This window comes from Sycon ciliatum, chromosome 10, assembly GCF_964019385.1.
Source record: "Sycon ciliatum chromosome 10, ocSycCili1.1, whole genome shotgun sequence".
Classification (NCBI taxonomy): Eukaryota; Metazoa; Porifera; class Calcarea; order Leucosolenida; family Sycettidae; genus Sycon; species Sycon ciliatum.
In genome coordinates this window covers 7,917,924-7,943,299 of record NC_088652.1, presented here as the reverse complement: position 1 = coordinate 7,943,299, position 25,376 = coordinate 7,917,924, and the positions used below count along the sequence as shown (strand labels likewise).

At 48.3% G+C, this 25,376-nt stretch overlaps 1 protein-coding gene across 1 annotated transcript; it reads left to right on the top strand.

Moving 5' to 3' along the window:
* Window positions 1-8,557: 8,557 nt before the first annotated feature.
* LOC135826589 (uncharacterized) lies at window positions 8,558-9,619 on the top strand. The gene has a single exon (XM_065339194.1). It carries the CDS (start codon window positions 8,558-8,560, stop codon window positions 9,617-9,619), a length of 1,062 nt encoding a protein of 353 aa, XP_065195266.1.
* The last annotated feature ends 15,757 nt before the right edge of the window (window positions 9,620-25,376 follow it).

The following is a 25,376-nucleotide window of genomic DNA, read 5'->3' as shown; positions in this document are numbered from 1 at the left end:
TCGGCATCTGCGTCTATGGTGAGTTCCCCGCAGGGAGAGGGCAACTCAAAGTGTGCCAAATATTTGAGGTTCGACCTCACCATGGATCTCATTCTGCTGAGGCAGTGTTGGGCCCACCCTCAGCTATTCGTCTGCGGGTCTCCTGATATGCAAGGGATAGCGGAGGAGCTCGGCCGAGATCCACCTTTCAAGGGGTCTCCAAGAGAGATCCTATCGCCAATAGCCTGAATCGGATGAAGCATCCGCCGCTTCGCGTCATCCTCAACGGCAATGAGAAACAGCAGCAACTCCGTTCTGTGACTTTCAGCGAACTCAAGGAAGACAAGTGAATCCAACAAATCGACTTGCTCTGCAACAAACGCAGCCATTGCGCATCTCAAAATCCCAGTCCTCAACTACTCAGGTTAGAAAATTGAACTCGATTCGAAAATACTGGACTGCGCTACATGCCGAACCTCTTTTTCATTCGAATTTTCAGTCTGATGTTCTCTTTGCCATTCGAATAATCAAATCGAATATTCGATTTGCTGATGCTCCGAAATAAGAGATAATACATTAATAGTGAAAGAAAGGAGAAAGAGTGAGGAAGGGTGGGCAGAGCCTAGGGGTTAATGACTACTTACGTGTACGGGCAGGGTTTGTCGCTACGCGATAGGCCCCGGGGGATAATGCTAGCATTATATCTAGCATATTTAGCACTTTCTGGAAACTAGCATTGCACTAGCATAATCAGCAGGTTTTGCAAAAAACTAGCATATTCTTGCGAAAACTAGCATATTGTTGCAAAACATGGGATTTTCAACTGTGTTCGCATCCGAAAACACTGGTTCACTTCAAATCTTCAAAATGTCTAGCCCTCTACTACTTGAACTTGTAGTAGATCTATGACTCTGGCTGGGAGTCTGGGCACAAAAAAGTTCACGGTCCGCGCGTGAGACTCGGTTTCTCTATAGAGGCAGAATTTTCCGCATCCGTAGGAACGGTACCACCCTTCAAGGATGAAGGCGCAGATGCAGCTCCTAAAGCGGTGGGCACAAGCGTTGGGAAAAAAACTTGTGACGGGTGTACATGAGAAGGCGGTGAGAATGGGAGCGTTTTGTTTCCACCAACGTTTGCCGCTTATTATTCTTTGTTAGCTGATGAAGAACACACATCATGGCTATGTCCGAGCAAGCAGCCAGAGACATTGTTGATCTAGTAAGCAGTAGCGATGATCACTTTGATTCCGAGTTTGACGATGAAGACGCCTCAGAATCAGAGTCCGAAGAGGACGAGGTCAGGACAGCGTGCGAACGTCTTCCCGAGCCAGCCAGAGTAGCGATTTCCCGAAAACAATCTTTCCAGAGAAGTGGGAAAGAGTCCGTCGCTAAGTGTGGGCGAATTGCCGGTGGAAGTTCCACATTGACACCTCGTGGCAGCGTCCACCATCGCGTGCAGCAATTTCCAGGGGAATATTTGACCATGTCCAGTGGGAAGATTTACTGCAGTGCTTGCAGCCAGACAGTTCAGCAGAAGAACAGCATTGTGAAGTCACACATTTCGAGCCAAATCACAAGACGGCCAAAGAGCGAAAGTCACGAGCCCAGCTACACCAGCAAGCGCTAACAGATTCGTGGGAGAAGTACACTACAGACCATAAGAAGGAGCTGGCAGGAACAGGGCTATCTGGTGATGTAGCCAATGATGTCCTCATTCGAGGAGCCAACGTTGTAGAGTCTTTCCTCAAAGCAGGTGTGCCTCTGAATAAGATAGACCACCTTCGTCCGTTGCTTGAAAGCAACTACTGTCGCATGACATACAGCACTCACATGGCACATTTGGTGCCATTCCTGTTGCAGAATGAGCAGTCTACGATCAAGAAGGAGATTGCATCTGCAGCTCGTCTCACCGTTATTTTCGATGGTACTTCACGCCTTGGTGAGGCACTTGCTGTTGTCCTACGCTACGTCGATGGCGATTTCAACATACACCAACGCCTTGTAGATCTACATTTCTCTGTACTGTCCTAAAGCCTAGCTGGTACCGAACTAGCTCGAGAGCTCATAACAGTTTTGTCAACACAGCTGCAAGTTCCAAGCCACATGGTTCTTGCCTTGGTCCTAGACTGTGCAGCTGTTAATGGTGTTGCTGTTAGTGTGGTAACAGATCTTTTTGACCCCATATAAAGTGGCATTAAATTGAGCATAACGACCATAACGAGCATTAAAACTAGCATAATGTGCCACTTTTACTAGCAGTGCTAGTAGCATAACTGCCGAAAATAACTAGCATTATCCGCCGGGGCCTACTACACGAGCATACAGAGTTGTGCAACAGCAGGGATATCTGGGATTTGAAGACAGTACGAGAAGGGATTTCGCGAAGCTGGATGGGCAAGCAATTAAAGTAATGAAGGGCCTTGTACAGGGGAGAATGGAGACAGCGATCAGTCCTCGGAGTTGGCAAGTGCCAAGTACGAGAGCGACGTAAATTATACGAAGGTTGCACGTTGCTAGCAGTATACAGCGAGAGTATATGTGGTGGGGCATAATTGTGTCGCAGAGAATGCGCGAAGAGTAAAATATGTTTAACTTTAAAAGCGTGAAAATAATGTTGGCCATTTGATGCGATGCAAAAGGTGGGAGTGTTGTAAGTGTGTGTAAAGGGGAAGGTGGAGACATATTCTTGCGGCTTTCCGCTGGAGTCGTTCTAGCCTGTCAAGGGAAGTGTGTGACGATGGTGTGAGAGCATTGCTCGCATATGAGACTATAGGTAGTGTGTATGTCTGATAGATGTGAGACAAAGATTCACTGGTGAGTGTAGACCTTAGTCTAAAAAGAATATTGAAAGACTTGAGTGATTTTTTGACTATGTATTCAACATGCTCCGTCCAACGGAAGTCATGCTGAAAGATTATTCCGAGGTGTTTGTGTTTTTGTGCTACGGTAAGCGGACTATTCCTGAGGGTGATCTGGGGTAGCTGTTCAGGGGAGCGGTTATTGCGGTAGAACGGGAGGATGACTGTTTTCTTTGTGTTAACCAGCAGGTGCCATCTTTGAAGCCAGTCTCCAGCTGCTGTGACACTCTTTTGTAGGTTTCGGGTGCAGTCTTGAAGAGTTCTCGCCATGGAAATCAGAGCGGTGTCATCTGCAAATTGGCTACAGGTGGTGCCGGGATTCTCACATGTGTGTGGAAGGTCTATGGTGTAGACGAGGAAGAGAAGCGGCCCAGGAACAAACCCCTGAGGGACGTCGGCAGGGATCTCGAGGAAAGGCGATAGGTCGCCATCCACTTGGACCCTCTGCCGACGCCCCAACAGGTACTGTCGGAACCACTCCAGGGCGTTGCCCTGGACACCATAGTGGGAGAGTTTTGCTAGAAGGCCTGCATGCCACACACGGTCGAAAACCTTCCTTAGATCAAAAAAGCAGGCATTGACGTGTTTCCCGTTGTCTCTCGCCGTGGAGAGGGTATGGACGAGACGGGCAAGCTGCTGCTCAGTGCCGTCTTTCTCACGGAATCCGGACTGCTGGTTGGGTAGGTGGGGTGTGCTGTGCTTGTAGAGGAGGTGCAATTTTTTCTTGGATTTTTGATGTAGTGCTCAAGAGAGAGATGGGTCTATAGTTTGTTGGTTGGGTTGGGTCACCAGGCTTGGGCACTGGTGTAATGGCGGCATCTTTCCACTCCTATGGGATTTCTCCGGTTTGGAAGGATAGATTAAAGAGGGACGATAACGACGGAGCAAGTTTTTTAGCCGCTTCTTTGAGCTAGCGGTTTGGTATAGAGTCGAACCCGGGGCTTTTGTTCGTATCAACTCTGCGGAGGAGTTTTTCGACCTCAGCTTGGGAAGTCGAGATTTCTTGAAGGGGACTGAGGATGTCAGGGGTGGTATTGATGGCTGGAGTTTGCTCATCCGCATTGGCCACGGACAGCTTGCTCCGTGAAATGAAGAATTCGTTGAGGGCAGCGGCTTTTTGTGCTGGTGTCGTTGCAGTAGTTGCTTGGCTGACGAGTTCGGGTATGCGTTGTTTTGTAGCTGTAGTTAGGTGCTTCATGAGGCGGTGTAGGGAAGTAGAGGAGGCTGTTGAGTTGTTTACGAAATCCGATTTTGCACGACGCAGGAGGGTGGTGACACGGTTTCTGTGGGAAGTTTTTTTATATTTTTTTTACTAGAGCCACGTGAACGTGTTCCAGTCGTCGGGCGAGCGTAAGTGAAGGTATTTTCTGTGTTTTCTGTCCTTATCCTTGATCTCTTTGAAGAGGCCCTTTGATATAATATGGTCGTGCTGGCACGTTCTTCCTGTCCCAAGGGGGTGAGTGCGAGTAACTTGGCAGTGTTCTTGGGCGATGCTCAGGACTTTGTCGCGCCAGGATCGCCAGAAGATGTCAACTGGGCGTGGGTCGTGTTGGTTTGGATGGTGGTTGAGATTTGTGCGTGAAAGGGCTTCTCGAAGAAGGTGAATAGTGCTGTCTGTCCATGACCAGAATGTGGTGCTTCTGGATCGTGGAGAGGAGTTGTTAATTACGGGGGGCAGTTGATTATTGATGTGGCCACTGATAGTAGTGTGATAAGATGCGCCAAACGGTGGAAGTGATTGGATATGAACATCATTGCTGTGGAATGAGGAGATAACAAGGTCTAGACATAAGAGAGGTGCTTAGGTAGGTACATTTTTATTTGAATTCGCAGAACCAAACGGGCGGTGTCGCCCAATTACATGGAAGCGAATGGAAACAGTAAAATATTGTAGGAAATAGCCTAACATGATAGCAGGGTGTAGTACAAAGCAAAGAACGCTCAGTCAATGAATAACGTTAACGTTAGAATACAACAACGGGGAGGCGGTAAAGAGCACATGACTGGTACTGTGGAGTACCGCAAACGTTCAAAGACTCCTGTAGTGTTCAGTAGTGGGTGCTACTGCTAGCAAGACAGAACGGGGGGCAGGCTTGTTTGAACTGGTGGTACTGGGTAATACCACGCACGTCGGATGGCAGGGTGTTCCATAAAATGGACCCGCGAGCGGTTGGACGGTCGTCGCCGGCTTTGGAGGCAGATTTGGGCACTTGAAGGCCCAAGCTGCGTTGCGCGCACGCGTTGTTCGAGTACTGGGATGCTCCAGAAGGGCTTGCAGTGCATTGCTTGCCCGACCATTCGAGCAACGCCAGATCATAATAAGGGTCTTTTGCTTGTGGAGCTCTTCGATGCCATACAGCTGCAGACGAGCAAGCAGAGGTTGGGCGCTTGTGCGAGGTGGCAGGCCGAATACGGCGCGTGCCGCACGGTTTTGCTGGACCTGAAGGCGGGACCGCTGGTCTTGTCGAAGGCACCCAGAGAACGCCACGGACCCGTAGAGCAAATCTGGCATCACAACGGATTTCACGTACTGCTCTCTGGACTTTCTTGTAAGGCAACGGCGGGCTCTCCAGAGTGCTCCCACCTTCTGCGAGGCCTTCTTCACAGCATTGTTAACGTGTTCATCAAATCGAACGTGATCGTCTATCGTGATGCCCAGGTACTTCGCAGGGGGAACTGCTGGTAGCGGGTTTCCACGGCATTTGACAGTAACGTCTTGGCCGGAAATTTGCAGGACATAGCTTTTGCTAGTGTACAGATTCCGTTCCTGGAGGTGGTTAGCAATCTCGGTTGTAGACGTTGTTAGAACTCGCGATACTTCCTGGCAATCAGGGTGGCTGAGCGTGAGAGCAATATCGTCAGCAAACTGCACTGAGATGGACGGACTGGCAATGGTGGGCACATGCGTGGTGTAGATGTTGAAAAGCACGGGTCCGAGAACCGTACCCTGCGGGACGCCACATGAGCATGTGCCACTGACACCAATGGATCCAGCGATTTGCACTTGTTGGGTGCGTCCTTCGAGGTAGTCTCCAAACCATTGGAGTGCAGTGCCGTGAAGGCCAACTTCGAAAAGATCTCGTACAAAAATGTCATGCTTGACTTTGTCGAAAGCCTTCGACATGTCCAGCAAACACACACCGCTGGCTAGCCGCGCGTCCTTTGCTTGGAGAATGTTCTCCGTCAGGAGTACCAAAGCGTCTTCAGTGCAGTGGTTTGTGCGGTATGCAAATTGCGTGGTCGGCAGCACGTCGTTTGCCGCAAGGAACCTTGTAAGCTGGCGATGTACTACCCTTTCAAGCAGCTTCGCAACAATTGGTAATAATGACACAGGTCTGTAGTTAGTGGCGACTGTTGGGTCCCCTGCTTTGTAAAGCGGCTTTACCAGGGCATGCTTGAACGGCTTCGGTAGGCGACCGGAATGCAAGGAGGCATTGAAGAGGTCGCATAAGTGCGGGGCAACAATATCACTGCAGGCTCGCAGCAGACGGCCAGGGATCTTGTCACTGCCTGTAGCCTTGTCAGGATCGATTGTGGCGAGTAATCGCTGTACTGCGGGACAGGTCGTTGGCGTGAGAGCTGATAGTGAGGTGCGGGTGCAGGGACCATGGCATGGGGTATCTGTAGGGTGTCCGGACGACTTGGATCAGTGACAATACTATTGAAGGAGCTGCTCACCGCAGAAACGTCGCACACTGGGTCCTGCCTTGCCTTGGAGCGGCCGGTTACCGCGTTTAAGGTTGACCACATTCTCCTTGGATCATGAGAGTGCTGCTCACATTGTCTGGTGAAAAAAGCGTTTCTTTTCTTGCGGATTGCATTGGGTGCCTGAGACCGGGCTGTTTTATACCGGGAGAGTAGGATGTCATTTCCTCTATCTCCTAGCCAGCGCTTGTGTAATCTGTTTTTCTTTTGCGTGAGTTGGTACGTAACCTTGTCGACCCAAGGTAATCTCGCAGCAGCTCACTGGCGTCTTGACGGGAGCATGATGGGTGCATGTATGTCTAGAACTGTTTTGAACCCTTCATAGAAAGCCGTCCACATGTCGTCAACATCCATGTGGGCGGATGTAGGATTAGCGCTGAGTGCTTCGGCGAGGTCACACCGGAACTGGTCGATATCAATGTTGCGTAAGTGGCGACGCTTTTGGCGTTGCCTACCTGGACTAGTTGTGGGTATGGCGATATGGAGGTTCACCATCACCGCGTGGTGGTCGCTAATCGAACATTCCATGACAACGCCACTCGAGACAAAGTTATGGTCTGCTAGTACGAGGTCGATTACTGAACCATGATTTCCACTTGGAGTCGGCCGTGTGGGGGACTTCACCAAATTCGAGATGCCAAACATATTGCCGAGGTGTTTGTCGGTGGATGTAAGTAGGGAACCAGACATGTTGTGTGAGGCCGTATGTGTGTAGAAGAGTTTGTATGTAGTCCCCAAGGCTATCTGTTCTGTCTGTGGTGAGCCACGCACTGTTCTTGGCATTGAAGTATCCAAGTAGTAGGAGATCGTCACCTTCGGCTCTAGCGGTTTTAATGCTTCTTTCTACCTCCGCACAGAAGAGGGTGCTATTGCTACGGGGTGGTCGGTAAATGTTTGCAACAACTAGGGAAAGGTTATCGGTGGAAATTCTCGTCCATACACATTCTGCTGCTGTCATTGGTATTGTCAGTACCCTTGTTTTGAAACTTTCCGCTGTGTACAAGGCAACACCACCACCAAAGTCCTGTCTGTCAGCTCTGATCAGCTTGTAGCCTGGGATTGCATAGAGATTGTCAGGGTCTGATGTGTCAGCCCAGGTTTCCTGGACTGCAATTATTATTTTTTATTATTTTATTTATTTTACTAGGGTGTTTCCCACAGACCTATGGTCTTCTTACGGGAGCCCCCAGAAAGGTTAAGCATGAACGAACAAATGGGCGATAATCTGTACAAGAGCAAACAGTGGAAGCAGCATATTCCACCGATCAGAACCTATGTAGCCAAGACGAGAAAAACCAGCTTTAGTGTGGATAGAAGGCAAGGCCAGAGAAAAAGAGATTTGGGACCTAGTGACGGCAGTAGTATGTGCACTGGAGGAGCGGGTATGGAAAATTTCTTTTAGGAGAGAGCTACATGTGCCGCTATGGACAGAGCGGAATACAAGAATAAAAAGCTTCAAATTGACTCGGACGGAAATGTGAGAGAGATTGTATAGGCTAAGAATATGAAAGGCACTGGTAAAGTTATCGAAACCAAAAACTATTCTTAGACACCTGTTAAATAAACGAAGTAGCGGTGAGGCATCCTGCAGCTTCATAACTCGAAGAGAATTGGTGAGCAAACATGCTCATTCCCTGGGCACTGCAAATTCACAACTCATTAAATTTTACAGAATCATTTTCAACGTTTCGGCAAATTGCCATCATCAGGATGCAATATGAAGTGGAAGTCTGCCAAGGAGCAGTTATATACACAGAGTGGACAATTCTTGCCACTTTGGACGTCGTGGGCCTGTACCCGAGCATTCCAATTGAAGAGGGAATCAACGCAGTGGGAGAAATATTGGAACAGATTTTCAAAAGAATCAACATGTTCGGCCTTGACGTGTGCAAAGTCAAGGACTTGCTTCAATTCGTTCTCAGTAACAATTTCTTCAGATTTGGGCGACAAATTTACCACCAGCTAGAGGGAGTTGCAATGGGCAATAATCTAGCACCACCATTCGCAATATTATTCATGCACTCTCTGGAAACGCGCCTTCTTGCTGATTCACCGGTTCTGCCTGTGCTGTACAAACGGTACATTGATGATGTGATCATTCTCTGGACCCACGGTCAGAAACGCCTCTTGGAGCTAATACAGCACTTCAATGCAGGACAAGACCGACTCAAGTTCACCTACGAGCTCAGCAGTAGCAAAGGCTGGATTGATTACATGGACGTAACGATTGCCATACAACAGTCGGGCCAGATGACGGACAAGCTCTTCCAAAAGCCATGCAATAGTGGATTGCTGATAGACTACGCATCTGCTGTGCCCCATCACATCAAACTTGCCGTTGCCAAGTCTCCATTCTTAAGAGCACAACGTCTGTCTTCCAATGACACCATGTGTCAGGAAAGTGAACAGAAAATTCAAGACCAACTTCAACTCAACCACTATCCAGAGAGCCTCATCATCAATGCGCGAGAAGCAGCAAGGAAACCCAAGCATCGCCGCCGAGGTAATCCGTGTTGTGCGTTTCTGAAGCTGCCATATAAGTCGGACAGGGTGCATCACAGCGTCAGCAAAGCTATCCGGAAGCACAAGTTACCAGTCCGGGTGGTTTACGAGCATGCCGTTAGCCTCAAATGTCAGCTCTGTCACTCAGCACAAAGTCCGCCCAGCTGCATTAAGGAGCCCAACATAAGAAAGACAAAGAGAAGAGGACGCCCAATGGGACCGTGTCTGACTTGTAAGTCGGGTGGAGTGAAAATATGTTTGAAGAAGAATGTGATATACCGGCTGCAATGCAAGTTGTGCAGGGAAAAATACATCGGAGAGACGGGTCGCACACGAGAGACGAGACTGGAGGAACACAACGGTGAAGCTCGTAGGCGCACTGTGGATAAGCCATGGGGTGACCACATGCGAGCTAAGCATGCAGGGATCAACCTAGGTGTAGGGGACAGCATCTTCTCGGCAGTGTCGGTGGTTGCAAGAGCCAGTGACAGGGCAAGCCGCAAATTGCGAGAGGCAGTGGAGATCAGAAACGAAGGCCCAGAGATCAACACCAGTGCTGGATGGTCATTACTCTAAAACAGTCACACCACACTGGCTATCTAGGTGACAGTATTTTCTGGGAAACACTGACATGGTCACATTCGTGTATTGCTTGCGAGAAACCTGTTCAGACATTTCTCAAGTTATCTGGTGACATCTGCGCTGTGCTAACTTATTACCAACACCCAGCATATGAGTCAGTGAAAACTTGTGATCTTTCACTAGTTTTAGACATGTCATATTTCTAGCACGGAAGTAACATGTGCAGTCATAGAAATAATTATTATCAACACCTAAGAACACCAAATTAGTGTATATAACTGCTCCTTGGCATCCTGATGATGGCAATTTGTCGAAACGTTGAAAATGATTTTGTAAAATGAAATGAGTTGTGAATTTGCAGTGCCCCGGGAATGAGCATGTTTGCTCACCAATTCTCTACCTGTTAAATAGCCGGACATACTTATCGAAATATTAAGAACTGAGGGTGTGGACGTATGCGCTACCTGCATACTCCAATGACGACTGAATGACACTAAGGTAAAAGCTACGCCGTGCGTGGAATGGCAAGAGATGTCTTGACATGCGGTAGGCGCCGAGTTTCCTGTTGACAGACCCAATCAAGCTGTCAATTTGTGGCCCAAAAGTCAGGTGCTCGTCAATGACAATGCCAAGATAGCGTGCGGACTACGCTCGAAGAATATGGACGCCGTCAATGACGACACTGGCGGAACCAGGCACTGCTGTTGTCTTTCTGTGAAGGAGGAGGAACTTCGTCTTTGCTGGGTTCAGCGTCATTCGCTTCTCTTCCAGGTAGACAGACAGCTTGGCCAGATCTCCGTTCAACGCTCCGATGACTTCCTCAGCAGAGTCACCAGCTGCATACATATTCACATCATCCGCAAACTGCAGAACTGTGGAACTGTTGACGCATGAGGGAAGACCACGGACATAGAGGCTGAATAGGATAGGTCCCAAAACAGACCCCTGCGGAACACCCTGCGTACATGGCACGCGTGGCAGGCCCTCTGGTGCAATGAGCTGCTGCGTTCGATCACTCAGGTAGCTTTTAAACCATGCCAGAGCCGAGTCACCAATCCCAATGACTGATAGTTCGTTCTGAGATTCAGAGCACGAACGGGTAAAGGTAAGTAACTCGTCCATTTTGTTGAATAAGCAACGCATGTTGGTACTGAGAAAGTTCAAATTCACTGACATTGGTATTGTTTTGTTTTTGTTTTTTTGTTTGTTTGTTTTTTTTGGGAATTTTTTTATGTTTTTTCTTTTGGCTAGTTGTTGAAACTTATCTGGACTCAGTATTTCGGGTGTTTCCTCTGAGGGGAGGGCCATGTCCCATCGGCCTTGGCTTTCTCCTCCATGGTCGAATGGCCGTGGCTATGTCGGCGACGAAGAGGACCGTTGGGTATCCAATCCGCATCGTCAGAGGCAATAGTGGTGGCCCCGTCGTCATGGCCTGCCCCAGTGCCTGTAGGCGGAGGGGTGCCGGACATTGGGGTGTACTGGCAGCGATTACCTGCAAGCTGGAACTCTCAGCTACCTCAGTTTGGTCGACAGAGGATGGAGTATTGCTCTGCATTTCCTTGGATTCCCCGCCGCTGGTTGTATTCTCGGACGCACTGGCGCTAGGCTCCAGCGGATTATGCCCGCGAAATCATGGAATTATGCTTTCATGGATTCTCGCATTATGCTCGTAAAATCCTCATATTATGCTTTGGCACCCGGGGATTATATTCACTTTGTTGTCCTTATGGAGCCTCAAAGTTCGGAAAATTGTGCCTTTTTCGTAATTGCAAGTTGCAAGTGGCCATAAGTACAACAAAATACATGAGTATCCCCATACCAAGCTGCAAGGTGTCCATGCATGTTAGAGATCAACATGGAAAAGAGAAAACATTACTTCTTCTATTCATCACTTGATTTCTTTTGTACTTCAGTAAAAATATTATTTCATTGCCAAATTAGTTTGAGTTACCTTTGAAAATTATCATGTTCAACTCACGGTCTTCATAATCATCATACTCGTCCAACCGATGTCACCCTCACCCTGCGAATAATCAGCTCATCTCTCCCGTAGCTCCACTTCTCCTTCCATCATGACCCAACATCAACTATACATCAATTTCGAGCAATATCCATAGCCTGCAGTCATATCATGGCTGCTAAACTCCAGACTACCAGAGATCATGACTTCGTAACATGCATAATGTACAAACTCCGTGTACATGTACCATGTACATGTACACGGAGTTTTGAGGACTACCCGCCACTATCTCGTCCGCTGCGGGATACCTGATGAAGGCTGATTTAGTCGCATCTTCTGCTACATGTACTGTGTCAGTGTGAGAAAGAACTAGAAGACGAGTTCAAGCATACAATACCGTGACTGTATTGCCATGATTTCTACCCTGCTTTTCATTGAAAACACTATCTGCATGACCTCCGAACCCTTTACCATGCAGACCACCAGCACTGATCAGGTGCATTGTACACAATTGTATAGCCTACATCCTAGAACTGTGCTATAATCGTGTAGTTATGCTCCTACCTCCGAGAGGATGCCAAATTATGCTCCAAATTTTCAACCACCAAATTATGCCAATAATTATGCCCGCAGAATCCGCCGGTGCCTAACTAAACTGGCGATGTTCACTTCAGCAGTTTTCTGTGTTGCGTCCTTGCTAAGGGGATCCGTCGGGTGCAGTGCTCACCTGTTCGGCCGCCCCGTGCGTACAGTTGAACTGTGCGCGGGCTCCCTGTTGAGCTGCGCTGGCGTAGACCTACGAGTGTGAACCCTTGGGCTCTGTGCGCGTGCGTGCTGAACTGTTGGATTGATTTGAGCTCTCGGGCTCCGCGCTGGGTTCCGTGTTTGTACAGCTACTACTAGCACCTGAACTAGCACTCACACCAGCCTCACTACCTCCTGCTTCGGGCGCACTTGTACCCGAGCTCAGTTGTGATCCGGGGAGTGCAGCGGAATTGGTGCTCTGTGTATTTGTGGGTGGTTTGTTCGTGGGCCGCTTGCTCGGACACGATCGAGCAAAGTGCTCCCCCATGCAGATCCTGCAGGTGGCCCTCTGGTCCTCGTGACGGACACGAAACTGGTGCTGGTCGGCTGTGCGGACAAATGACGGAACTTGCCGACATCCCTCCTTCAGCTCGATGGTGGCGAATCGCATACCTGTCCCTACAGTAATCCCCGACGGGTTTTGAATTTGACCATGGCGGATGTCTCCCCGGATCTGGCCAAATGCAGCCAAAGCACTGCAGATAACGGTATTCTCGATCCAGATCGGGACATCAAAGATATGGAGTTATAGTTGTTTGGTGAATGCAATGCAGGGCGTACAGAGAAATGGCTGTCGCCGATAAAAAAAACCCGTGCCCCAGCAGTGCGTCAGTCTGCGTAGCAGACAATAACGTTACCTTTGTGAGGTTGGAATTGGTGATCTGGACAGTTGTTGTTGTTATTGTTTATTTATTTTACATCGCATGGCAAACGGGCAGTTCTGCCCAATATTATGAAAGCGATGACAACCAGTAAGAAGAGCACGAAAAATGGAAGTAGCAATGAGGGGAGGCAGGGTCAAGACGAGCAGAAAAATGGATCTCAAATTTACAAGTCGGATCATCGTAGCATGATTCTATCGAGCCTCATCACATCAGCAGGTTACGAATAGGGCTCAAACGGTCACGGTTTTACCCCTAACGGTTAACTGCTAAGCTAACGGTCGGGTTAACGGTTATAACCTATAAGCCACGGCAATCCTGCGGACTCTTTTTTAACCGTATATTTGACTATACTTATTCAAAACCTGCACCCTATTCAGTGCAACGCACACATGTACATTCTCTTGCATGCTCATTCATACATACTCTCACACCAAGTGAATACTTTGCAACGACCTGATACTTGAAAATTTGACTGAAAAGTTACTGCGTAACCTTTATCTTTATCGGTTAACCGCTAATTCTTCGTAACCGGTCTGCAACCGGTTAATCGGACTAACTGTTTGAGCCCTAGTTACGAAAGCCATTACATTTAACCGAAGTAAAATACGTGTAGTCTCTCCACCAGCGCACGGCGCCCTCTCCAACTTGTCCCGCCTGCTAGGGCGAACACCTACTCGCGTGCCACTTTCCTCTTTAATTGTTACCGCTGCCACCTGGAATTATCTCCCCACTGACATTAGAACCACCCAAAAATAGTCATTGCTTTGTGTCTCGTGTCCGTACCATCTTGGCCAACACCCGCTTTGAACACGCTGGTTTCATTCCTTCTAGAGTTTCTGTAACATAGTAACGAATGTTCTGGCTGATTTCTACAGTACAAAGCGTTGTACTCTGAAGAGGGAACAAGGAACAGGGCCCCAGGGTACATAGTCATTACATGCGGTTGCCAGCAGAGGTCGAAATCGCTATATCGAAAGTGCAAGGCTCCATCATTAGGGTCCAGCGGATAATGCTCCGAAAATGTTCGTATAATGCTAACCATAATGCTCCAAAAACTGCCTTATAATGCTGATTATAATGCTTCAGCAAGGGATATAATGCTCTTGGTCTGGGGCAAAAATGGAAGAAAGTCTGCACATTGTCAAACTTCCAGGAAATTATGCATATCGTCAATCTGCATCTGAAGTTGCCACCTTATCTCTGACGAGCTCCACTACTTCTTAGCACTATAATACATGATCGCTTCTCCATTGATTGCTCTCCATTCCAACTTTGATGCAGGGTTGTGGCAGAATAGTCCGTACTATCATCAGTATCAAATCCCTCCCCTAATTATCCATGTAATGAGAGATGAAACCATTATTGCAGGTAGTCATTCATTGTTGGGATGAAGTTAATCTTGGCAAATACACTGTAGTATTCCTGCCTGCAGACAAGCTGTCACTGCATCCACTCTGTGAATAATGTCTTCATCTGAAACACGAGACGTGAGGCAAGCTCCTGAGATCCGATCTCAGATGCTGGAGAGCCCTCCCATTTCCGGAAATCCTGAAAACACGTGGTCAGAAGTTATTTTGCCACTCTACATCCTTTGCTTGTGCTCTCATCTTCCCCTTGAGATGGTGTGTAGACGTATGGCTTGCCACAATACTCTTCCTTTCTGATAGCATTTGACTGTAGGCCTGGCATTACAACCGTCCACAACTAACTGTACGCGCTTCATCAGGAAAGTAAGACAGGCGCTGCTGAGCAATCGACTTGGTACTGAGTCCATGAGAAATTCTAGTTCTTTTCGAGCCTCCTGAGCTGGACTCGGCAAAGGCAGTTCTTTTGGAACGATCTCTTTCTGTTTATAGCCGCTCCTTCATTCTGGTCCAAATTTAGCAATGCATCAGTGTCTACTTCAGTATCGCTAGAGATGCTATCGCCAGAGCCTCTGGCACAACTAGAAAACTCTTCTTCGTCTGTTTGATATTCACTTCGCGTATGTCTCCTCCATAGCTCTCCATTGTTCTAAAAGTAAAAGAAACCTCGTAAATAATTCCTCCGGATTTGTGTCACTTGAACTGCCTCGGTATCGGTTGGGCATGCTTCACAAAATGGCTTGTATACATTTACCCGACCACATCGCTACAATCATAACGTTTTTATGTAGCAATAGTTATGCAGCGTTAGTGCTAAAGGTGTTACGTGTCTGTACACAATCACAAAGTCATGCGCCGGTACAATGCATAGTGCTCAAATGCCCGGAATGGGCTGAGCGCAGTACGCAAGAGGTACACAAAAGGAGTAAAATAGGGCTGTTTCGTTGTTACTCAGAGTTTCATGGCAAAAACCAATCATCAGACAACATCTCGTGATCGTGATTGTAGCCGATTGTTGCCAAAAACCTTGGATTTCCCGATATTATCCACTATGAAACTCGTTATGCCGCTCAAACCTCACATAATGCTCGATTTGTTCCTTTCCAATGCTCCATAATGCTCTGATGCTCGGATAGTCGTATAATGCCGAATATAATGCCGGCATTATCCGCTGGACCCTACCCATCATCATGATTCATCGGCACATGATCGTAATTTTTATGCACAGCCACCAGCGCGCGGGAGTTATGAAAAACTATCACTTTCGGATATGACTACGTGATTCGTCCCTGTATGCACATGCACGTGAATGCCGTTTTCGCATGGATTCACACACGTTTGGCCTTGGGCTGAAGTTGGGGATTATTAGGCCGTTATCGCACTTTTTTATTTTTTATTTTTACTATCAAACACAGCCCTACTAATAATCAGGGGAAGAGGACAACTGAAATGACACTGGACAACAAGACAAAGGGGAGTAGGGACGATGTGCCGATGTAGTTGGCGAGGCTCATCCGACCGGAGGTCTCGGAATCATCAGCCTACGACCAGGCATCGATAGGAATGCAGCTAGGGAGGGAGGGAGATCAAGAGAGAGAGAGAGAGAGAGAGAGAGAGAGAGAGAGAGAGAGAGAGAGAGAGAGAGAGAGAGAGAGAGAGAGAGAGAGAGAGAGAGAGAGAGAGAGAGAGAGAGAGAGAGAGAGAGAGAGAGAGAGAGAGAGAGAGAGAGAGAGAGAGAGAGAGAGAGAGAGAGAGAGAGAGAGAGAGAGAGAGAGAGAGAGAGAGAGAGAGAGAGAGAGAGAGAGAGAGAGAGAGAGAGAGAGAGAGAGAGAGAGAGAGAGAGAGAGAGAGAGAGAGAGAGAGAGAGAGAGAGAGAGAGAGAGAGAGGGAGAGAGAGAGGGAGAGGGAGGGAGGGAGGGAGAGAGAGAGAGAGAGAGTCACGAGAAATATATAAAATAAAACAAGAAAGAGATGAGAAGAGAAATAAAATAAAACAAGAAAGAGATGATGGACGAGGGTAGTTGCTCATTGACGGGTGACATAGCCTCACAGGGAGTCCGTAGCCCAGAGCCAATTATTTTGACGCAAGTGGCGATGGACCTTCGTCTTGAAGGATTGGAGAGACTTCAACTGGGGCATCGGATCCGGAAACATGTCTTGCGGAAGCTTGTTCCATTCATCCACTACACCATATGGGAACGAACGCTGGAGAAAGTTGGGGGCCGTAGGGAGGAGCACTGCTTGTAGCTGATGCTGGTGGCGGACACGGAGCTGCAACCTTGTCCGCGGGACGAGGCTAGCTTCCTGGCGAGGCGGCACGAGCGCAGAGAGGTCTGGATGGTCTTGAAGGCACATTAGCTTGTACATGTACGTGAGAGCGTACACTTGGCGGCGGGCAGCTAGGCTCTGCAGCAAGGCGTCAGGACCAATGATAGCAAGGGCCTTCCGCTGTACTCGGTCGAGACTTTGCAGGTGAGAGTTGGCTGCGCCCATCCATGTCAATGGTGCGTATTCGAGTGCAGGGCGTACGAAGCCATTGTACGTTGTCAAGCGTCCTTCACGACCAAGGAAACTTGATGCTCGACGCAGAAATCCTAGCTGGGCTACAGCACGAAGAGGAACATTACACACAGCGTTTGTTTGAGTCGCGTTTGAGTCCGCGTTTGCGTTTGAGACTGGCAAACGCAAGACGTGATTTATGTATCTAATATTGACTGAGAACGAGGTCAATATAGGAAATAAAAGCCGAGTAAAAGTCCGAGGCGAAGCCGAGGTCTTTTACGAGGTTTTTATTTTCTATACTGACCAAGTACGAAGTCAATATTATATTTATCACGACAAACAGTCCGTATTTCAAATTCCAGAACGATAACGTCAAGAAACCCGGTTTTATGATTGCACAACCGTTGCACCACCACCTACTCATGCAGTGACAATGCTGCAATACTCCACTAGGCACCGTTCAACTGCGCAAGCATCGGATCATTTGCAAGTCATTACAACGCTAGCCTACAACATTACCACTGCTAACACCTCTTACAACTGCTCTCAGACTCCTACCCCTCCGCGACATGCCTTCCGCAAGGTAACACCCTCCACTTGGTCAATCATCAACTCTGCACTTTTTGCCTGTGACTGGCATCTTTTATTCACCTCCACTTCTGTTGATGAAGCTGTGGAGAAGTTCACCACAGTTCTTGATGACGTGCTCTCCTTCTATGTGCCACAATACGGAGCAAGACCCGGTACACCCAAACATGGCAGCCACCACCCTCGTCAGTCCAGCCGTAACCCCAAGATCCCTTGGCTCGACAAAGATCTCCAAGGTGCAATTAAACTCAAATACGACTACTACAGCTTAAGAGAGCATGTCTGAGAATACCAAAGTATGTGTGCAAGTGGATCTCTCCGATTTCGCTCAAATTTTGCAGGTAGGTTCCCTTTGGGGTGTGGATCGATTGTGCAAAGCCCTTGAAAAAGTTTCTGAAGGGAACCTTGAAATTTGCATACCCCTCAAAAATGGCCGGAATATCACATTATTTATGAGTCTAGATACGAGTCACGCCACAGCGTATACGAACAAGCTATGAACAAAAATACATCAAGCCAACATTGCCTCACCTTAGAAGAGTTGCTGGAGCAGTACCGCTTAGCCATGCCAGCATCCCAGAAGACGAGGTCCATCACCCCTGACGCCACAAATGATCGTCTTGAAAATAGCCAATTTCCAAGCGCTGGCAAAACAGCCAGCTACGTCCTCAATTGGCCAGAACTATACACAGGCAGATAGTAGAACACCTCTTCTAGCGCTGAGGACATGTCCCCCATCTTCCTTTTGGGGTTTTCTTGAAATAAACTTTTTTGAATTTTTCCACTCGACCCTGCTGAAATACGGCCAAAGTCATACCTGCGCAGGAAAGCTCGCCCCTCCGCGACGTCTCCTCAGCAATTTCTACTCCAACACTACTCCCAAGGCCGCAGAACAAAGTGTAGTGTTGACTCTGACAAGGAAAAGCAGCGGTGATCACTTGTCACTCCAAACGATAAGCTTCTCCTTGCGCCACCAATAATTTTTTGTGCGACTGTTGTTGATGCAAAAGTGACTGAAGGGCATGAGCGCAGTTTTTGAATTTTAGTGCAAGATGCACGGTGAAATCACGTGCCTTGTGACGCAAGAATGCCAAGTCGCGTGGGCTCACGAGATTCCTCATTGGCTGTCTCTACAGGCCACCGTCCGCACCGGCGGCTTTTTGGCAATCTTTACAGCAAGTCATGTATGACATTCAGGGCGAAGATCTCATTCTCATGGGCGACTTAAATGTTGATTTCTTGTCCCCTCAAACGCATCATTTTGACAATTTGAACACATACCTGCTACTTCCCCTTGATCTGAAGAATATGATTACGCACCCTACAAGGATCACACCTACATCTAAAACACTTCTCGACTGTGTACTAACGAACATGGATTGTGTTGAGCACGGAAGCGTTCACTCCTGTGAGTTCACCGATCATGAGTTTGTTCACACCAGTATTATTTTTCCGAAGTCAATTCCAACACAAGGACAAATATATCGATCCCGCCACCGTGATTACAGTAAGGCCTCTGCCTCTGATCTCTCTCATTTATTGTCAATTTCTGATCTCGGATCCTTCTCGTCCCCGTCGGTCGATGTAATGCTAGAAGAGTGGCAAGGAAAATTTGAAGACGCCTTGGATGTGGTTGCACCCTACATAATATCACGGAGACAATCCCCTGGAAAAAGGAAGAAGTGCCCATTCATGACACCGGAATTACTAGCTCTCATTAGGCGACGTAAAACCGTCTACAGAAAGTACCGCTCGTCTGACTGCAGTAGTACGGTTCTACAGAAGGAGTTCAAAGTTTTGCGCAGCAAATGCAATAACCTTTATCGCCAACTCCGAAATGCCCACTTCCGCTCCATCTGTGACGATTACCGGCGAGATCCTAGGCGTCTTTGGAGCACCATCAACTCAGTCACCCGGCGCACAAACCCAAGAACTGAACCTCTCGTCCAGGCAGATACCTTGAACAGGTATTTCCATAGTATTGTGTCAGATCCGAACCCGGCTTATGTTGTTCCAAGTGGTACCTCAAGACCGTGTGACTTGCACGAGTTTCGCCCTATTTCTGAGGATGAGGTACTTCGGCACCTTCAGAAACTCGACGGTACGAAAGCGCCTGGGCCAGATGGTCTCCTCCCGAGCATCCTGAAGGCCGTTGCACCAGTTATCGCCTTCTCCCTCACCCTAATATTTAATACCTCTTTGTGCACTGCTGTGTTCCCGACACAATTCAAGTTGGCTAATGTCACGCCGATATTGAAATCCCGTAAGGGCGATCCTACTTCTCCTTCGAACTATCGTCCTGTGTCACTCACGTCGATTCTGGCTAAGACTCTGGAACGCCTGGTTCTAAATCAGGTATGTGACAGTTTGACCATCGAAAATCACCTCCACGATCACCAATTTGGGTTCCGACCAGCTCGTTCCACGACACAACTGCTCACACTTGCTGTAAATGATTGGAAACTGGCCCAGGACCGCGGAGAGACTACCAGTGTAGCCTTTGTCGACCTCAGCAAGGCATTTGATCGCGTCCAGCATCAACAGTTACTCGTTGCGCTCCATGGCATGGGTGTTCATGCAAGCGCCCTGCGTTGGTTTGCGTCGTACCTCGCCGGGAGATCTCAGCGTGTCGTCACGCAAGCCAGCCAGTCTTCAAGTCTTGCAGTGTCTCGAGGAGTTCCTCAGGGAAGTATTTTAGGCCCTACCCTCTTTAATGTCTACCTGAGGGACCTTCCCCGGCTTGCGGAGACAGCGGGTTCAAAACTACTGATGTTCGCAGATGACAAGACAGTCTACTCTAGTGATCCGTCGAAGGCGCGTTCCGAAGCCAAGTTGTCATCGGCACTGGAGATACTAAACCACCACCTTGGCTCCATTGGTATGCAGATAAATACCGACAAAACCGTTGTCATGCAAATCCATCCCAAACGTGCCACAGGGAGTCAGCAACAACAACAAAGGCAACAACTGCAAATCACCTTGTCAAATGTTACGCTAGGGGAAGTGGAAAGCACCAGATGCTTAGGAGTCGTTGTTGACAATAAGCTGTCCTTTGACCAACACATTAACAATGTCGTCCGGAAAGCCTCACGGAAGATCGGTGTACTGCGTCGATCTTTCCGCCAGATGAACCTGTTTGCCCGCCGTACTTTCGTTGTCGGTGTTATTCAGCCTGATCTAGAATATGCTCTCCCTGTATACCTTTCGTTTATAACGCTAAAAATAGAAACAAGCTAGCCTCACTCCACCGGCGCGCTGTACGAGTTGCTTGTGGCGCATCACCCCAAGCTAATATCACGCCACTTCTTCACCACCTCAATGTTTCCTCTTTCCAATATCGATCAGTATTTTTGTTCCTTGTATTCATTTTCCACTGTTACTGTATTAAGCCGGCTGTTTGCTTGCAGTCCCTCTTTCCCATCTGTACGTCTACCCGAACTACTCGCGGCTCTACAACTCATAACATGAGTATCAATCGCTATAGATCTATGTCTGGCTTTCTGTCCTTTTCAAGTAAATCGGCTCTTGTTTGGAATTATTTACCAGACGACCTGAAGTCCTGCACTACTATCGCAGATTTCCGCGTCAAATTGGCTATTTGGCTAAAAGACAGCTTAACTCTTAATCATTGTTGTGATTTGCTTTCAAGCAATGTGCATAATCAGTAACTTGATGTTGCTGTTTTTGTTTTTTTTGTTTTTTTTTGGTTTCCCGTTCTCGGGGCCTTCTATTCGGTACTCTTTGTAGTTGTACTTCTGTACTGTTGAGCTATCCGAATTCAAATAAACATTAAAAAAAAAAAAAAAAAAAAAAATTTCAGAGTCACCTTTGTCAAGTGCGCTTGTTACTCGCCTTGAACGCCCGGCGTTGCCCGTTGGTCTGGAAGTGATCACTTGTGTTGTTACCATGGTTACTGCGCTCAAGAACACGCTGACCGTGTTGTAGGCCGACGAACCGGGACTTTCCCTGACCATGTAGGTCGAAGACCAGTGAAATGATGATGAAATCACATTCTTTATGACGTAAGAAATCTCTCATGCAGTTCACGCGACAAGAGCGTGCCCTCACTCAGTGCTACTCGCGTGCCAGTGCAGTCAACACAAAGGGACCGAGCTAGCTGCTTTTGTCGAGCATCGACATGAAAACAAGTGACTTTTACTGTTGGACTATGTTCGGGATTGCAGGAGGTAAGTGTGAAAGACGAATAACTCTCCATTCTGTACGGGGCATATTTCAACGGCTTGCTGCCATTGCAACACTCCTACAAAAAGGACAGTTTGTGGGGGTTCTCAGCAGTTCAAGCAGGAAATGAAGCTCATCTTACCTCTGCCATCATGGTCTGTTCCGAGCAGGGAGTAGTACAATACCGTATTGTGCTACTCCCTGGTTCCGAGTAGCGTTCCAGGCAGGGAGTCGTAAAATACCACGGTATTTTACGACTCCCTGGTTCCAGGCACATTCACGATCGATGGCCGCGTATCGTGATGCATCGATGCAGGAAGCGTCATCCTACGTCACAGAGCACGCGATCTCACCGTGCATCTTGCAATAAAATTCAAAAACTGCGCTCAGGCCTTCAGTCACTTTTGCATCAACAGTCGCACGAAAAATTATTGGTGGCGCAAGGAGAAGCTTGTCGTTTGGAGTGACAAGTGATCACCGCTGCTTTTCCTTGTCAGAGTCAACACTACAAATTTGTTCTGCGGCCTTGGGAGTAGTGTTGGAGTAGAAATTGCTGAGGAGACGTCGCGGAGTGGCGAGCTTTCCTGCGCAGGTATGACTTTGGCCGTGTTTCAGCATGGTCGAGTGGAAAAATTCAAAAAAGTTTATTTCAAGAAAACCCCAAAAGGAAGATGGGGGACATGTCCTCAGAGCTAGAAGAGGTGTTCTACTATCTGCCGGTGTATAGTTCTGGTCAATTGAGGACGTAGCTGGCTGTTTTGCCAGCGCTTGGAAATTGGCTATTTTCAAGACGATCATTTGTGGCGTCAGGGGGTGATGGACCTCGTCTTCTGGGATGCTGGCATGGCTAAGCGGTACTGCTCCAGCAACTATTCTAAGGTGAGGCAATGTTGGCTTGATGGAGTTTTGTTCATAGCTTGTTCCAAGAGTTCATAACCCCCAAGAGTGTGCAACGGGCATAGACCCAGCGCTCGGCGAAATTCCTACATTACGTCATGCGCAGCTTGTCATCCGAGGTAAATTTGGGTTCTTTGCGATTTCTGGAAACTATACCCTGAACCGCTCCTAACTCAAGGCTGTAGCCTCGACTTTTCGAAGCTTTTTTTGAAGACATTTCGGACGTAGATCTACGTCCAAGTAAGTCGTACTTTCTCAAAAACAAACTCTTTCTCCAAGAATCCATGGACATCGCGACAGGAAGAAGTGAGGACGCTGTTAAAAATATTGCATTGCCGTCGAGGACAATCATTCTGATAGCTGTGCAACTCAGCCGAAAAATGCTCCTTCGACGTATCATCAGTCTCTCAAGTTCCTCAACCATTTGAAATCATCTTCGAGGAAAGCACCGGAAATATGCCGATGGCCTGGGGAAGAAATTGTTCTTGAAGAGACTGACTGCACTGGTGAAAGAAGAAGGCGATGAAGCCGAAGAGTCACCATTGCATCGAAAAAATAAATAGTTTTGTCTTTAGGATCGTATGCTTTGTTTTACTTTTGCCTTGCTTCTTGTCGTTGAGGCTCAGACTCAGACTAGAATCGCAGTTTAGGCAGTTTACCCTGGGGAAGCATCCTGGTTTGACTGTAAATTTTAGAAGAATTCATCGGCGTGACTCATCGCACTGCACCAAAAATGACGCAATGAAGGAATTCCGCCGAGCGGGCTTCCATACAGGGACTGATCAGGAGTTGCACACTCTTGGGGGTTATGAACTCTTGCTTGTTCGTATACGCTGTGGCGTGACTCGTTTCTAGACCCATAAATAATGTGATATTTCGGCCATTTTTGAGGGGTATGCAAATCAGTTTCAAGGTTCCCTTCAGAAACTTTTTCAAGGGCTTTGCACAATCGATCCACACCCCAAAGGGAACCTACCTGCAAATTTTGAGCGAAATCGGAGAGATCCACTTGCACACATACTTTGGTATTCTCAGACATGCTCTCTTAAGTAAGAAGTACTCCACCTATGCTAATATTTCTTTATACAAAAAACACAACGCAATCTGGTGAGGTCATTGTCACATTCTAAGTATCGAGCATATTAATTTACGTTCGCTCACTACCACCCTATCTCACCCTCTTCCAGGCCTAACCTGTATACTGTTAGTGGAAAACCAGTTAGAGTGCGGATGCAGTTTTAGGAGCTCCGCTCCTATCAGCCTTTCCGAGTCTGTAACTGTAACCTACAGGAGCTGTGACTTGTACTGCGGACTATGGCCACCAATGAGCATGTCGACCTGGCCCTTCTGACGTTCGACTGTCTACAAAACCTGGCCACCCGGACTGGCATCCCGAAAGCGGACTCCTTCTCACGGCCCGACCTGGTGGGAGCGCTCCGGAAGGAGGGGATTGGGTCCCACCCCATCCTGGAAGGTATGACCGGTATAGGACATGTCACGACTGCTTTGGCCGCATTGTCCTCGACAATAATGGACCTGAATAAAGAAATAGTGGCAATTAGGGTGGGAAGAGATGATGAAATTGCTTCCTTGAAGCTTGAAATTCAACAGCTGAGGCGGGAAATGGCTGACCTGCGAGATACTAGCGTACACACACAGCACGCCATGCCACACCAGTACAGCGACGTAGTACTAGGAACCGCCACACAAACTGCAAGTGCACGTGCGAGGCTCAGCAACACAACGGGCAGGTCTGTACAAACGTACGGTACACACGCCGGCAGTGGCAGCCTGCCAGGAGAAACGCGTGTGCAACAACCCAACACTACTACAAGTCGTAGTTCCAGCCCCGCAGCAGGCGTGCATGCATCCCGTAGGTCCAGCACTACTACAAGTCGTAGCTCCAGCCCCGCAGCAGGCCTGGATGCATCCCGTAGGTCCACCGATACTGAACAACAAGTACATGAATGGCAGGAACACCAGGGCAGACGCACTCGAGCCGCCCAGAGACAAAGGCACGCGGCAGATACTAGTAGTCAGTCCCAGCTAGCTCAAAGCATAACAAGGCGGGTGGAAACATCCCGCTACACCAAGCCGGCCCGTGATAGCGAGCCGGCAGTAGACCTCACGGCATCACCCCGGGCCAAACGCAAAGTGTTTTACGTTGGCAACGTGCAGCCACACTGCTCCGCATCATCAATTGCTGAATGGTGCTCTGCCCGAGGAGTGCAGATTCAGGAAGGTGTCATATTTGCATCCAAGCACTTCAGAACTGCCTACGCACGGGTGACCGTCGAGGCAGCTGATGAGAACACAGTCGGTGACAAAGGGTTCTGGCCGGATGCTCTTTCGCACACGGTTAGGCCCTGGCGTTTTGCCGCGGACAGTTTTGACACCAGCAATGCCAACCAGGCAAACAACGTCCTCTCCTCAGGCTCAGCATGATGGCGCGACCACAGCTGAATCCACTGGCTCGGCCCTACTTCCCCCCTTGCCAGGGTAAACTGACCTTGCTTTCCGTAAATTGCCGCTCAATCGTTAACAAATCTGCCGAACTGTCTGTCATTGCTGATTTCAACAAACCTGATGTCATCTGTCTAAATGAAACATGGCTAAATCCAAGCATAGCGCTCACCATCTCCGGTTATACCACATTTCGTCGCGACCGACCACCTCATGATAACAAATCCGGTACGGCAACCAGAGGATATGGTGGAGTTGCGATTCTTGTCCGGCAAAATCGCTTCGGAAGAGTCCAAGTTCGCGACGACCTTGCTCGTCCGACCTGT

What these genes read in the sequence shown, in the direction of transcription:
- LOC135826589 (XM_065339194.1), top strand. Translation starts at nt 8,558, where the DNA reads ATGCACTCTCTGGAAACGCGCCTTCTTGCTGATTCACCGGTTCTGCCT.